The following is a 13,045-nucleotide window of genomic DNA, read 5'->3' as shown; positions in this document are numbered from 1 at the left end:
TGGGCTTGATCCGCAGTAGGGGGCGTGCAGGAGGCAGCCGATCACGATTCTCTCTCATCACGGATGTTTTTTATCTCCCTCTCCCTCTTCCTTCTTCTCTGGAATCAATAAAAAAATTTTTTTTCTAAAAGGCAGGACAGCCAGTTCATGTCCATGATGTATCTGGCACACCCCAGTGCAGTGTGTGCTGCCTCCTCCATTAGCCCGCAGCAGACTGTGTACTCCTGTGCCCTCCAGGACAGTGTGTGCCGTCTCTCATTGTGTTAGCACACACCCCTCCCCCCCGGCCCCATGCAGAGCTGAGCCGAGGAGGAACTGGACCGACTTCAAGGTGTTACCACGTTCCCTTGGACAGCTTTGTGGAAATGAGGCTCCTGGCGGTGATGTGGAGCCTGGAGGTTGACATTGTTTTTGTCTCCTGCCACTGTGATTCCAGACTGTCGTTATTGGACCACTGAATTCCCCTCTCCGTCTTCTAGGAGCCCCATGGCACCTGCCCAGCCCCGCCTCAGCCCATCTTGACCAAGTCCTAGGCTCCATGGAGCCACCACGGGGCCCCCCTGCCAACGGGGCCGAGCCGTCCCGGGCAGTGGGCACTGTCAAAGTGTACCTGCCCAACAAGCAGCGCACAGTGGTGAGTGTGATGGGAGCAGAACTGGCAGGGATGGAGATGGACCCGGTTGTAAACCTTGGATCAGAAGGGTAGCTAGGGCTGGATGGAAGGGATGGGAGAGTTGGCTGGGATCCCAGTAGGGCTCTAACCCACTCTCCCCTCCCCCCCCCCCCCCATCTACACAGGTGACTGTCCGGGATGGCATGAGTGTCTACGACTCTCTAGACAAGGCTCTCAAGGTGCGGGGTCTCAATCAGGATTGCTGCGTGGTCTACCGGCTCATCAAAGGGTAAGTGTGGCAAACACGCACACCGCCCTCTGGGTGCCCAGTCTCCTATCCCCTCCTCAGCGCCATCTGACTCCTCCTTCACTCTGTTGTGGCGTCTCCATTCGTCTTCCCTTAGATCAGTGAATCCGTGAGTCCAACCAGCTTTTGTCTCATCACTTCGTTAGTTCATTGGCCTGTAAGGTCAGCAGCACACTCTCTGCTTGGTCCCCAGGTCTTCACCTGCTCCATCTGTTTTGTTCATTCATTTTGTTCTTTTGCTGTTTCATCGATTTGTCAGCTCTCTCCTACTTCTGCTTTCCCATACTCTGTCTGCTGAGTTGGGCCTCGCTGGCCTTCCACATATTCCTTTGTTCTGGGGTTCCTTAATTTTTTATTCAATTCACACATTGCTTTTTTTAAAAAATATATATTTCTTTATTGATTTCAGAGAGGAAGGGAGAGGGAGGGAGGGAGAGAGAGAAAGAGAGCGAAACATCAATGATGAGAATCATTGATCGGCTGCCTCCAGCACATCCCCTACTGGGGATCGAGCCCACAACTCAGGCATGTGCCCTTGGCCGGAATCGACCCTGGGACCCTTCAGTCCGCAGGCCAACGCTCTATCCACTGAGCCAAACCAGCCAGGGCTACACATTGCTTTTTATTTGTTGTTTCAATGCCTCATCGGCCGTTTTTTTTTCCAGAGGCTTCCTTAGCACTTCTGAGACTTAGTTGTTAATTCGCCATCTCATTTGCTCCTCACCTTATGGGTGACAGCAAGGACTCTTCATGCTGTCCTGCCACTCACAATCCCTGAGGCGTTAGGCAAGTAAGCCAGTTGATCCCGCTGAGCCTCAGCTTCCCCATCTGTAAAGTGGGGCAACGATAGTAACTAGTTCCTAGAGCTGCTGTGATAAGAACGGGACATGTCAGGTGTTACTCCATGGATAGCCGACTTGGGGGGCTTTCAGGGATTCCTTGCCTTCCCAGGGCCCCTGTCCACCCTCCTACTCACTCCGTTCCTTGCCCCCTGCAGGCGAAAGACAGTCACTGCCTGGGACACAGCCATTGCCCCGCTGGATGGCGAGGAGCTCATTGTTGAGGTCCTTGAAGACGTCCCACTGACTATGCACAATTTTGTGAGTGCGGGGTGGCTAGTGGGGGCAGACCCTGGGTGTGGGGGGTGGTCCTTGACCAGGCCTCAACCTTCCCTGCTCTGTGGCAACAGGTACGGAAGACATTCTTCAGCCTGGCGTTCTGTGACTTCTGCCTTAAGTTTCTGTTCCATGGCTTCCGCTGCCAAACCTGTGGCTACAAGTTCCACCAGCATTGTTCCTCTAAGGTCCCCACCGTCTGTGTTGACATGAGTACCAACTGCCGACAGTGAGCCTGGCCTGGGGTGGGTGGGGAGGACAGATGCCCCGACACTAGTCTTAGAGATGGCTGACCCTTATCCCCTTGCTCTATACCCTAATGCCCTTAAGGTACTACCACAGTATCCAGGATTTGTCCGGAGGCTACAGACAGCACGAGGCTCCTTCCAACCGTCCTTTGAATGAGCCGCTAACCCCTCAGGGTTCCAGGTAGGGATGCCTAATAAAAAAGATCTGGAGACCATAAGCGATTTTGTTCTCCAAATACAAGTGAAAGTTTATTTGGAAAGTCACAGTGCCTGCCTGGGTAGCTCAGCTGGTTGGAGCATCATCCCATGCACCAAAAGGTTGCCAGTTCACTTCCTGGTCAGGGCACATACCTGGGTTGCGGGTTCAATCCTTGGTCATGTATGGAAGGCAAGTGATCAATGTTTCTCACATCAATGTCCTCTCTCTCTCCCCTTTCTTCTTGGGTGAGGATTTAAAAAAAAGATAAAAGTCACAGAGGTAGAAAAAGTGAGCCATCTGGGCTGTGGGGGCTCAGGACACAAGTTACAGAGGCAATAGAAGGGCTCTTGGAGCTTAGGAGAGAGAGAGAGCACCTTGAGGGAAGAAGAGAGGGAAAATGCCGGGTGTGCGAGAGAGAGAGAGAGAGAGAGAGAGAGAGAGAGAGAGAGAGAGAGAGAGAGAGAGGAAGAGGATGCCAACCACAAGCCATTTTTCATTTACTTGACAAACATTTGCTGAGCACCTACGAGTATAGGTAAGGGCATAGAGCTCTGGATCTTGAGTAAATCACGCAATGTTTCTAGGCCTCAGATTTCTCATCTGTAAAGAGGGGATAATGATACTTTTTACCACATGTTGTTCTGGTGAGAGTTAAATGAATTAAGATGTGTCCAGTGCTTGGAAGAAGATGCAGTACAGGGCATAAGTTCTTATTCATTATAAACATGTGTATGTTTATGTTCAAGCCTTTCCATTTTGAAATACATGTTATTTTATTATAAATTCCCTTTTATTTCTCCTTTATGTTAAGTATTTCTATATCAAAATACATTATTGCTCTAATATATCAAAAGTTTATAAAATATGCACTTATATGTCTCTTATATATCTTATAACACCTATATATGGTATATGTTAATGTATCATGTGTTAGATTTATATATAATATAGAACATATTTTTTTAAAGATTTAAAAATTAGATCAATTTCTTTTAAAAAAATGTATTTTATTGATTTTTTACAGAGAGGTAGGGAGAGGAATAGAGAGTTAGAAACATTGATGAGAGAGAAACATCGATCAGCTGCCTCCTGCACACCCCCCTACTGGGGATGTGCCCGCAACCAAGGTACATGCCCTTGACTGGAATCGAACCTGGGACCCTTCAGTCCGCAGGCCGACGCTCTAGCCACTAAGCCAAACCGGTTAGGGCTGTAGAACATATATTTTTATGTAATATATAAAATAATAAACTTAGGGCATTATGTTACTTTTAATTATGGGATGAATTTCATTTTAAGATAGTGGAAGGGAACATTAAGAAATACTTTTGTGACCCTAGCTGGTTTGGCTCAGTGGATAGAATGTCGGCCTGTGGGCTGAAGGGTTCCAGGTTCGATTCCAGTCAAGGGCATATGCCCGGGTTGTGAGCTTCATCCTCAGTGTGGGGTGTGCAGGAGGCAGCCGATCAATGATTCTCTCATCATTGATGTTTCTATTTCTCCCTCTCCCTTCCTCTCTGAAATCAATGAAAATATATATTTTTTAAAAAAGAAATACTTTTGTGACCTAGCTGATTTGGCTTAGTGGATAGAGCATCGGACCATGGACTGGAGGGTCCTGGGTTTGATTCTGGTCAAGGGCACATATCTTTGTTGCAGGCTCCATCATGCAGGAGGCAACCAATATATGTGTCTCTCTCACATTGATGTTTCTCTCTGTCCCTCCCTCTCCCACCCACTCTCACTAAAAATCAATAGAAAAGTATCCTCGGCTGAAGATTAACAAAAAAAAAAAAAAAAAAAGAATTTTTGTAATGTTACATATACACATCATGTACATAATCTGACCACTCCATGTGTGTGTGTGTGTGTGTGTGTGTGTGTGTGTGTGTGTGTACTAGAGGCCCGGTGCATGAATTTGTGCATGGGTGGGGTCCGGCCAGCCTGGCCAGGGGGAGGGGACATAGGTGGTTGGCCAGCCTGCCTGCTGGTCGAACTCCTGGTCAAGGGGACAATTTGCATATTAGCCTTTTATTATATAGGATATACACTGAGTGGCCAGATTATTATGTGTTCAGAGATCATAATATGGCCACTCAGTGTATATATCATATATGTATAACATGTACATATAGCATATCCTATAAATAAAAGTGTAATATGCAAATCCACCGAATGGCAGAATGACCAGTTGCTATGATGCGCACTGACCACCAGGGGGCAGACGCTCAACACAGGAGCTGCTCCTGGTGGTCAGTGCGCTATCAGTGTGGCTCATTGTCCCTTCTTTAGGTCTTTCCGCAGATGTCACCTCCTTAGAGAAGCCCTTCCTGACATCACCAGTGACACTTTCTGTCCCCTTATTTTGCTTTATTTTTTCCTTTATTGTACCTATCACCATCAGACACATTAAGTATTCTTCGTTGTTGTGTTTTTATTTTCTCTTTCCCTACTGGAACATCAGCCCCGTGAGGTTACAAACTTTGGTTTTGCCCACAGTTTTTTTCAATGCCTAGCATGGTATCTGGCATACAGCAGGCACTCAATAAGTGTTTCTTGAACACATGAGTAATAGTACTAACAGTGAACGTTTGCTCTGTGTGAGCTAAGCACATGTTTACGATGGGGCGGGAGCGGGGGCGGCTTGACTGGTCTTCCCATTCATTGGACAGTGATTTCACAGCCTCTCCCCTGGCAGCTCCAGCTCCCAGCACCGAGACCCTGAGCACTTCCCCTTTCCTGCCACGGCCAACGCCCCCCTGCAGCGCATCCGCTCCACGTCTACTCCCAACGTCCATATGGTCAGCACCACCACCCCCCTGGACTCCGGTCTCTTCCAGGTGGGTGCCGAGGGGGCAGTGCCGGGGAACCACAAGGCAGAGGGGGAGCCATTCCTGTTGGCCTCCACCTCTCTCTGACGGCTGTCCCTCTTCTTCCAGCTCGCTGCCCAGAGTTTCAACGCTGATGGTGAGCCCCCGCTACCTGTGCCCTGAGCCCCGAGCCCCCCTGCACCCTACTTGCCTCCACTCACATCCTCTTCACAACCACAGCTGCTGGTAGTAGAGGTGGCGGTGATGGAGTGCCCCGGGGGAGCCCCAGCCCGGCTAGTGTGTCCTCGGGGAGGAAGTCCCCACATTCCAAGTCCCCATCCGAACAGCGGGAGAGGAAGTCCGTGGGTGATGACAAGAAGAAAGTGGTAAGCTCCAGGGGGAACCTGTGGGGGGCACCACAGGCTGAGCGATAAGGGATGTGGGCAGGCCCCTGAGATGCCGCCCATGTGGCCCACAGAAGAATCTGGGGTACCGGGACTCGGGCTATTACTGGGAGGTGCCACCCAGTGAGGTGCAGCTGCTGAAGAGGATCGGGACGGGCTCGTTTGGCACCGTGTTTCGCGGGCGGTGGCATGGCGATGTGGCCGTGAAGGTGCTCAAGGTGGCCCAACCCACAGCTGAGCAGGCCCAGGCCTTCAAGAACGAGATGCAGGTGCTCAGGTGAGATTGCACGTGTGTGTGTGGAAGCGGGGAGAGGGCAGTGGGCATGGCCTTGGCGCCTCCAGGGAAAGGCCATGCCCGGGCGCTTCTGCACATCACCTGTGTTTGTGTCGTTGCAACCATAAACGTTAAGTTGTCTCAAGAGTGTCCCTCCCCCCTCTGGGAAACAGGTATGTCTAGAGGACCTCTGATGATGCGATTGTTTGTGTTTGGGTCAATACTGACATTAATTAACAGCTCTGGCTCCGAAACGTGGGTCTTGTTTGCCTGCTGTGAAACGGGCAGGGGTGGGGCACCTTTTTTCTGCCAAGGGCCGTTTGGATATTGATAACATCATTCAAGAACCATACAAAATTATCGCCTTGAAAATGAGCCTGCTGTATTTGGTCAGACAGATAATGAACTCACCCCTAATGCCTCGGCAGGGCCAGGCCAAATGATTTTTCTGGCCTTATATGGCCCGCGGGCCGGACGTTCCCCACCCCTGCCCTAGGACATCATTAACACCATTGAGTGCGCTTACATGAATAGCATAATGCTGGTTTAACTGCATTGCCAGGAAGGCTTGCATCCTTTCTCCTCTGCTTGTACTGTGTCGTTAATATTATGCTTATTGTGTTGCATTCTTGTCATTAATTTATTATAATAATGCCATTATTTAAAGAATAGTATTACAGTTGACCCTTGAACAACACGGGTCCACTTATACGTGGACCTTTTTTCAACCATACTGTAAATGTATTTCCTCTTCCTCATATTTTCTTAATAACAGTTTCTTCCCTCTAGCGTATTTTATTATAAGAATATAGTATATAACATATAAAATATTTGTCAATCAACTTTATGTTATCAGTAAGACTTCTAGTCAACAGCAGGCTATTAGTAGTTAAGTTTTGGGGAGTTGAAAATTATACGTGGATTTTCAACCGCACGGGGGATCAGTGCCCCTAACCCATGTGTTGCTCAAGGGTCAACAGTATTAACTATAATCATAACCGTAATTTAATTATTGTTTAATTAATGATGGTAGTTGCTCTACTTAATATGTCATTAATACTATATTAGCCCATTTGTGCTGAGTGTTCCCTTTTTGCCACCCTAGTTACTACCACTGCAAGGCTTGCTGGCATGGGCTTCCCTCTTTGACAGATGAGCACAGTTGTGTTAGAGTTGATGTTCTAACCCCTTGTGCTATTTTAATATTTATCCTCACAATGGATGCCATAGTAAGAAAACGTTTTTCCTCTGTGAAATAGCAAAGATTTGAGCATGCTGTTCATTTGCATTACATTCATGTTTTAACCATAATATGACTGCCATGAAGAAGGCTTATGTGCTGTTACCCGCTCTGACATGGCCAAATCAAAGAGCATCACTGATGTGACAGTTGACCCTTGAACAATGTGGGGGTAAGGGGTGCCGACCTCCCTGCACAGTCGAAAATGGGTGTGGAACTTTAGACGCTCCCCAAACTTAGTTGTCCCCATGCGGATTGGTTCTAGGACCCCCCCAACAGATACAAAAATCTTCAGATGTTCAAATTCCTTATATAAAATGGTGTAGATCAGTGCATACAGTCAGATCTCGGAATCCATGGACTCCCAACCTCAGATCGAAAACTGTACAAGTAATTTATGGAAAAATATCCGTGTACAAGTGGATCTGTGTAGTTCAAGCTATGCTGGTCAAGGGTCAACTGTGTTTATACTTGTGCTACCATAACTGCAGTTAATCCTTCTATAAGGAAAGAAGGTTTTCTTCTAAATTAGGGCTGATCTGTTCATATGTGACAGAGTTCCCGTGAGGTAGAGCCAGGAACCTAGGAGCAATAACAAGGACAGTGACATTTTCAGAGGGCTTACTTGTGTTCGGTGCTGTTGTATGTGCCTTACAGATTATTTACTCACTCCTCCCAACATCTGCATAAGGTAGCTAATGTAATGATCACATTTGAGGAAAATGAGACACAGATTACTAGTAAGTGTCCTCCTGAGGTTACACAGTGAGTACCTGGGGAAGCCTGGATTGGAACACAGGATCTCACTTGAGTCCAAAGCCCAACTTCCTTACTGCTAAGCCTCTTGTGGTGATCAATAGGATCTAATCACATCACTGATATTTTTACCTGGCATTTGTCAATATCACTCGGCTATAGCATGATATTCATAAGTTGGCATTCCACTTTCTTGTTTGTAGAATGGTCACAGGCCCAGGGAATGGTCAGGGTCAGAGGGACGGCAGGTGTTGATGGTTAAGACACTACTGGGTGGCAGAGGCTTGGGGGATAGTCATCCATCCCTCCTGCTTTTGTTGGGGGACTGGGATGAAGCTCAGAATGTAAGCCCCAGCTCCGAATCAGCCCAGCAAAGATATCTCCACAGAGTCATTGAATCTGACGAGGTCTGGCCCTGAGCTTCCTAAAAGGCAGGGTGGAAATGATGACAGAACATGGCAGTGAACAGCATATTCCTAATGCCCAGAAAGCGAGTGACAGCTCCTCTCTTCCCTCCCTGCCTGCAGGAAGACACGTCACGTCAACATCTTGCTGTTCATGGGCTTCATGACCCGGCCGGGGTTCGCCATCATCACACAGTGGTGTGAGGGCTCCAGCCTCTACCACCACCTGCATGTGGCCGACACACGCTTCGACATGGTCCAGCTCATTGATGTGGCCCGGCAGACTGCCCAGGGCATGGAGTGAGCCTCCTGGCCTAGGGACTAGGAAGGGGGCTGGGGAACCTGGGGGAGGGAGATGAGGTAACCCCCAGCCAATTTGCCACCCCCTTCCACCCCCACAGCTACCTCCATGCCAAGAACATCATCCACCGGGATCTCAAGTCTAACAGTATCTATCGGTCCCTGTCTCAGAGCTGGGGTGGGGTGAGGACTTAGAGAACTGTGTCTTGTGGGGGAGGGGAGCTTCTGAGGCTGAATAGGGAGGGGCATGTATCACATGGCCCTTGCCAGGTGGCAGAGCTGTGGCTGGTGAGGAGCCTTGAGTAGGGTCTCCTGGTCAGGAGTCAGAGTGTGGGTTGTTCAGGTGCTATTCTTGGGGACTCTGGTCAGAGTTTGTATGGCAGTTGTGGAAGGGATTATAGAGAGTTCCCCGATCAGGGTCACAGGTATGGTGGGTATGGGTGCCCTTACAGGGGCTTCCCATTCAGAAGTCAAGGGGCCAAGTGTAGGGGGCACTAGTTGGAGCTCCCACTCAAGTCAAGGTTGTGGTGGGTTTGTGTGACATTGGGGGACTTCTGGTCAGGGTTAGAGGCATGACTGGTTTGGAGGTGTTAATGAGAGCCTCCCAGTCAGGGTGAGAGGTGTGGCTATTGAGAGTCCTTGTCGTGGCCCTTGACCCCGGTGGACATCTTCCTACATGAGGGGCTCACAGTGAAGATCGGTGACTTCGGCCTGGCCACGGTGAAGACGAGATGGAGCGGGGCTCAGCCCTTGGAGCAGCCCTCAGGCTCTGTGCTGTGGATGGTGAGTTGGGCCAGGCTGGGCCAGGATCATGGAGGGCCATGGGCTGCAGGGCTGGGACATGGGGTGCTGAGTGGGGATAGGGATGCCTGTTTGGACTGCTCACGTTTCCCCTCACGTGGGTGGCTCTGAGTTGTATCCAGTGTGGCTAGTGGGATCTGGGACTATGGGCCAGCCATTGGCTGACCTTCATGGTTCTCCTGCCTTGTCTGGCCTATCGAAGGCGGCTGAGGTGATCCGTATGCAGGACCCGAACCCCTACAGCTTCCAGTCGGATGTCTACGCCTATGGGGTTGTGCTCTACGAGCTCATGACCGGCTCCTTGCCTTATAGCCACATTGGCAGCCGTGACCAGGTGAGCCCCACGCCTTACCTGCAATTTCCTAGGCTAAGGGATCCCCTCAGCCCCTAAACCCCATATCTTCTCCTTTGTACAGACCAAGAATGCCACATTTCATCCAGAAACCCCAAATTTTCTGGGCATAGAACTCCCACAATCCTCTGGGTCTCTTGTACCCAGAATCCCCTTCCCCCACATCCACAATCCTCTGGGTCCTCAAAGTTCAGAAACTCCTGCATCCCCTATGCTCAGAAACCCCTTCAGCCCCCCAACACCCAGAAGCCCTCTGGACCCCTCGACAACTACCAGTCCTTTGGCTCGTGTACTCAAAATCCTGCAAGTCCCCAAAGCCCAGAATCTCATTTCTCCCAGGAACAGCATTCCCCCGGGCTTCTGTCATACAGAAACCCACAATTATTCAGGCCTTGGGTGTGTGGCACGTTTTGGGGCCCTGGCATCCACAATACTCTAGGCTCCAGACTCTCACAGTTGTCCAGATCCAAGGCAGGCCTTCAGAAACCGAGGATCCTCTCTAGACTCCAGATACCAATAGTCCTACAGGCCACATGGACCCATAGCCCTCAGGCCCCAGAACCCCACAGAAATACAAGCTCCTGAGGGCTAGAATACTTCAGCTCCCTGTAGACCCAGAAGTTCACATTTCTCCCAGACTCAGTACTTTCCAGGTCCCTAGGCCCCCTAGAAAACTATGGACCCATAATCCTCTGGGCCCCAGACACCTGAAATCCTTGACTTTCCTTAAGCTTAAATCCCTGTGTTCTGCTAGCAGAGAATCCTTGCAAGGCCTCAGAGACCCCGAATCCTTGGATTCATAAGATACTACAATCCTCAGAGCCCCAATACCCCGAATCCCCAGTTCCCCCAAAGGAGCCTTCTAAGTACCTTGAGAACTGAAATTCTCCAAGCCTTCTAGCCCAGATCCCTAGATCAGCCATTCCTCTCCCCCCCTCCCCAGATTATCTTTATGGTGGGCCGTGGCTATCTGTCCCCGGACCTCAGCAAAATCTCCAGCAACTGCCCCAAGGCCATGCGGCGCCTGCTGTCTGATTGCCTCAAGTTTCAGCGAGAGGAGCGGCCCCTCTTCCCCCAGGTGGGCCGGGTAGGAGGGCTGGATACTCTGGGGAGGGGACTCTGAGAAGGAGGAAGACTCTGAGATGTGAATGTGAACCATGCATGTTCAATGCTGAGAGGTATACAATGTGTGTGTATATGCTTCCCTGTAAGGCTGGGGTCTGGTGGTATTGGGGTGCCCATGTGACTGGATTCCCCTCCTCATGCCACCTTGCCCCTAGATCCTGGCCACGATTGAGCTGCTGCAGCGGTCACTCCCCAAGATTGAGCGGAGTGCCTCCGAACCCTCCTTGCATCGCACCCAGGCTGATGAGTTGCCCGCCTGCCTACTCAGCGCAGCCCGCCTTGTGCCTTAGGCCCTGCCCCCAGCCACCAGGGAGCCAATCTCAGCCTTCTACACCAAGGAGCCTTGCTCACCAACCAATCAATGTTCCATCTCTGCCCTGATACTGCCTCAGGATTTCCCATTTCTGCCCTGGGAGATGAGGGGGTCCCCATGTGTTTTCCAATTTCTCTGGAACTGGGGGACCCCAAAAGACTGAGACCACAGCCTCATCCATAGTTCGGTCTTCTCTTGACTTTGGGGATACTTCTAAATTTGGGAGCTCCTCTATCAACAATGGCTGGGATTTGTAGCAGGGATTCCACTCAGAAACCTCTCTGGAATTTGTGCCTGATGTGCCTTCCACTGGATTTTGGGGTCCCCAGCACCCCATGTGGATTTGGGGGTCCCTTCTGTGTCTCCCCTGTCATTCAAGGACTCCCCCCTTTCTTCACCAAGAAGCACAGAATTCTGCTGGGCCTTTGCTTGTTTATTTTGCTTCCCGACTCTTCTCGTGGGGTTCAGAGCCGCTGAGGGGTGGGGTTGAGTCCAGGCAAGGAGTGGAGGTTGGGGGAAGGTGCAGACCACACAAACAGCGCCACTGCACGCATCACCACAGGCGGCACGATGAACGAGGACCACATATGCCAAGCACGCCACAAGAGGAGGCCACGTCAGTCACAGACACAGACATCACGGCAAAGGTGGGGAAGTGGGGGACCACTGGCCTTTCATGTGCAAAGGATTCTGGGAGGATGGGTGGAGTTTGCATATTTAAAGAGAGCTGTCAGAGGCAGGAAAGTGGGGCAGGGGTCCCTGGAGAACTGAGGGGGTCCTACCAGTGGGAGGAGCTCCCAATGTATTGAATAGAGTTGGGAGGGGAGGTGAAGGGCAATCCTTATGGGACTGGGTGATGGCATTTGAAGAGGTGGTTCTCCAGAAATGGGAGATCCATGAAAGAGAGCTCAAAGGTAGGGGTTTCTTAAGGATTTGGGGAATTTTGGTGGGGAACTAAGTGTGCTTGAGAGATCTCAGGCTAGGAGTATGGTTGTCAAGGAATTTCAGGACTCCAGGAGGGGACTCTGTGGTGTAGGGCCAGAATGGGTTGCCTGGTGTTCGGGAGCTTCTGGAAAGGAAACCATACTTTGGGAGTGGAGGTCCTTAGGAATTTGGAGGTGACCAGGAATGGGATTCCCAAGAATTTAGGAATTCCAAACATGAGAAATAGGTTTAGGACCAGAAGTGAGGTTTCCTTAGGGTCTTGGGCATTCTGAGGAGAAGAAGGATCTTGGTGAACCAGGAGAAGGCTTCTCAAGGGAGTTGGAGAGTCCAAAAGTGAGAAATGGATTCAGGGCCCAGACAGGGGTTACCCAGGGATATTGGGGGTTCTCAGGGTGGGGTTTCAGTCGGAGAAGAGGCTGGCGAAAGACTTCCTCAGGCTGCGGATGGTCTCAGCTTTCACCTCGTCCTGGCTAAGGCTGGGCCTGGGCGGGGCTGGTTCTGGAAGGTTGAAGGCATTGGTCAGAGACTGGGATTTGCTAGAGAGAGACAAGGTGGAGGAGGTGTGGGAGGAAGGGGAGAAGAGGAAGGGAGGAGGGGGAGAGAAACACAATGTTACCCCAGGCCCAGCCCCAGCCCTGTCCCTCTAGTCCTGGGGCGGTGCCTGTGACCCTCCCCCCCCCCCATCAGCATGGTCCTGGACCCTTATGGGTCATCAGGTAGGAATTGGGGCACCCTGGTCCAGGCCAGGAGCACTGGGATCTAATGTAAAGAAGTCTGGGATTAATGGGAAGAATCTTGGACTGAATCTTCTCTTCAAATCTGGGGTAGACTGGGAGGAA

The 13,045-nt window shown here is 50.6% G+C and overlaps 2 protein-coding genes across 3 annotated transcripts in view; one reads left to right on the top strand and one right to left on the bottom strand.

Annotated features, from left to right (window-relative positions):
* Nucleotides 1-463: 463 nt before the first annotated feature.
* Nucleotides 464-11,683, top strand: ARAF (A-Raf proto-oncogene, serine/threonine kinase). Its single transcript, XM_028127677.2, has 15 exons — nucleotides 464-634; nucleotides 799-902; nucleotides 1,918-2,020; nucleotides 2,110-2,264; nucleotides 2,366-2,464; nucleotides 5,181-5,322; nucleotides 5,422-5,449; nucleotides 5,533-5,678; nucleotides 5,771-5,973; nucleotides 8,494-8,670; nucleotides 8,772-8,818; nucleotides 9,335-9,453; nucleotides 9,674-9,805; nucleotides 10,767-10,901; nucleotides 11,104-11,683. Exons 1-15 carry the CDS (start codon nucleotides 539-541, stop codon nucleotides 11,236-11,238), a joined length of 1,821 nt encoding a protein of 606 aa, XP_027983478.1. The 5' UTR covers nucleotides 464-538; the 3' UTR covers nucleotides 11,239-11,683.
* SYN1 (synapsin I) overlaps nucleotides 11,684-13,045 on the bottom strand; it is a 33,802-nt gene continuing 32,440 nt past the window's right edge. Inside the window, exon 13 of one of the 2 annotated variants that reach the window (XM_008152989.3) lies at nucleotides 11,684-12,742. In XM_008152989.3, the coding sequence (XP_008151211.1) occupies nucleotides 12,607-12,742 (136 nt within the window). In that variant the 3' untranslated portion in view covers nucleotides 11,684-12,606. The remainder of the gene's footprint in view (nucleotides 12,743-13,045) is intronic. The other variant, XM_008152991.3, reaches the window with a different exon arrangement.

Source organism: Eptesicus fuscus, chromosome 1 (assembly GCF_027574615.1).
Source record: "Eptesicus fuscus isolate TK198812 chromosome 1, DD_ASM_mEF_20220401, whole genome shotgun sequence".
Classification (NCBI taxonomy): Eukaryota; Metazoa; Chordata; class Mammalia; order Chiroptera; family Vespertilionidae; genus Eptesicus; species Eptesicus fuscus.
The sequence above is the reverse complement of the archived record's forward strand: the minus strand, read 5'-3'. Positions and strand labels throughout refer to the sequence as shown.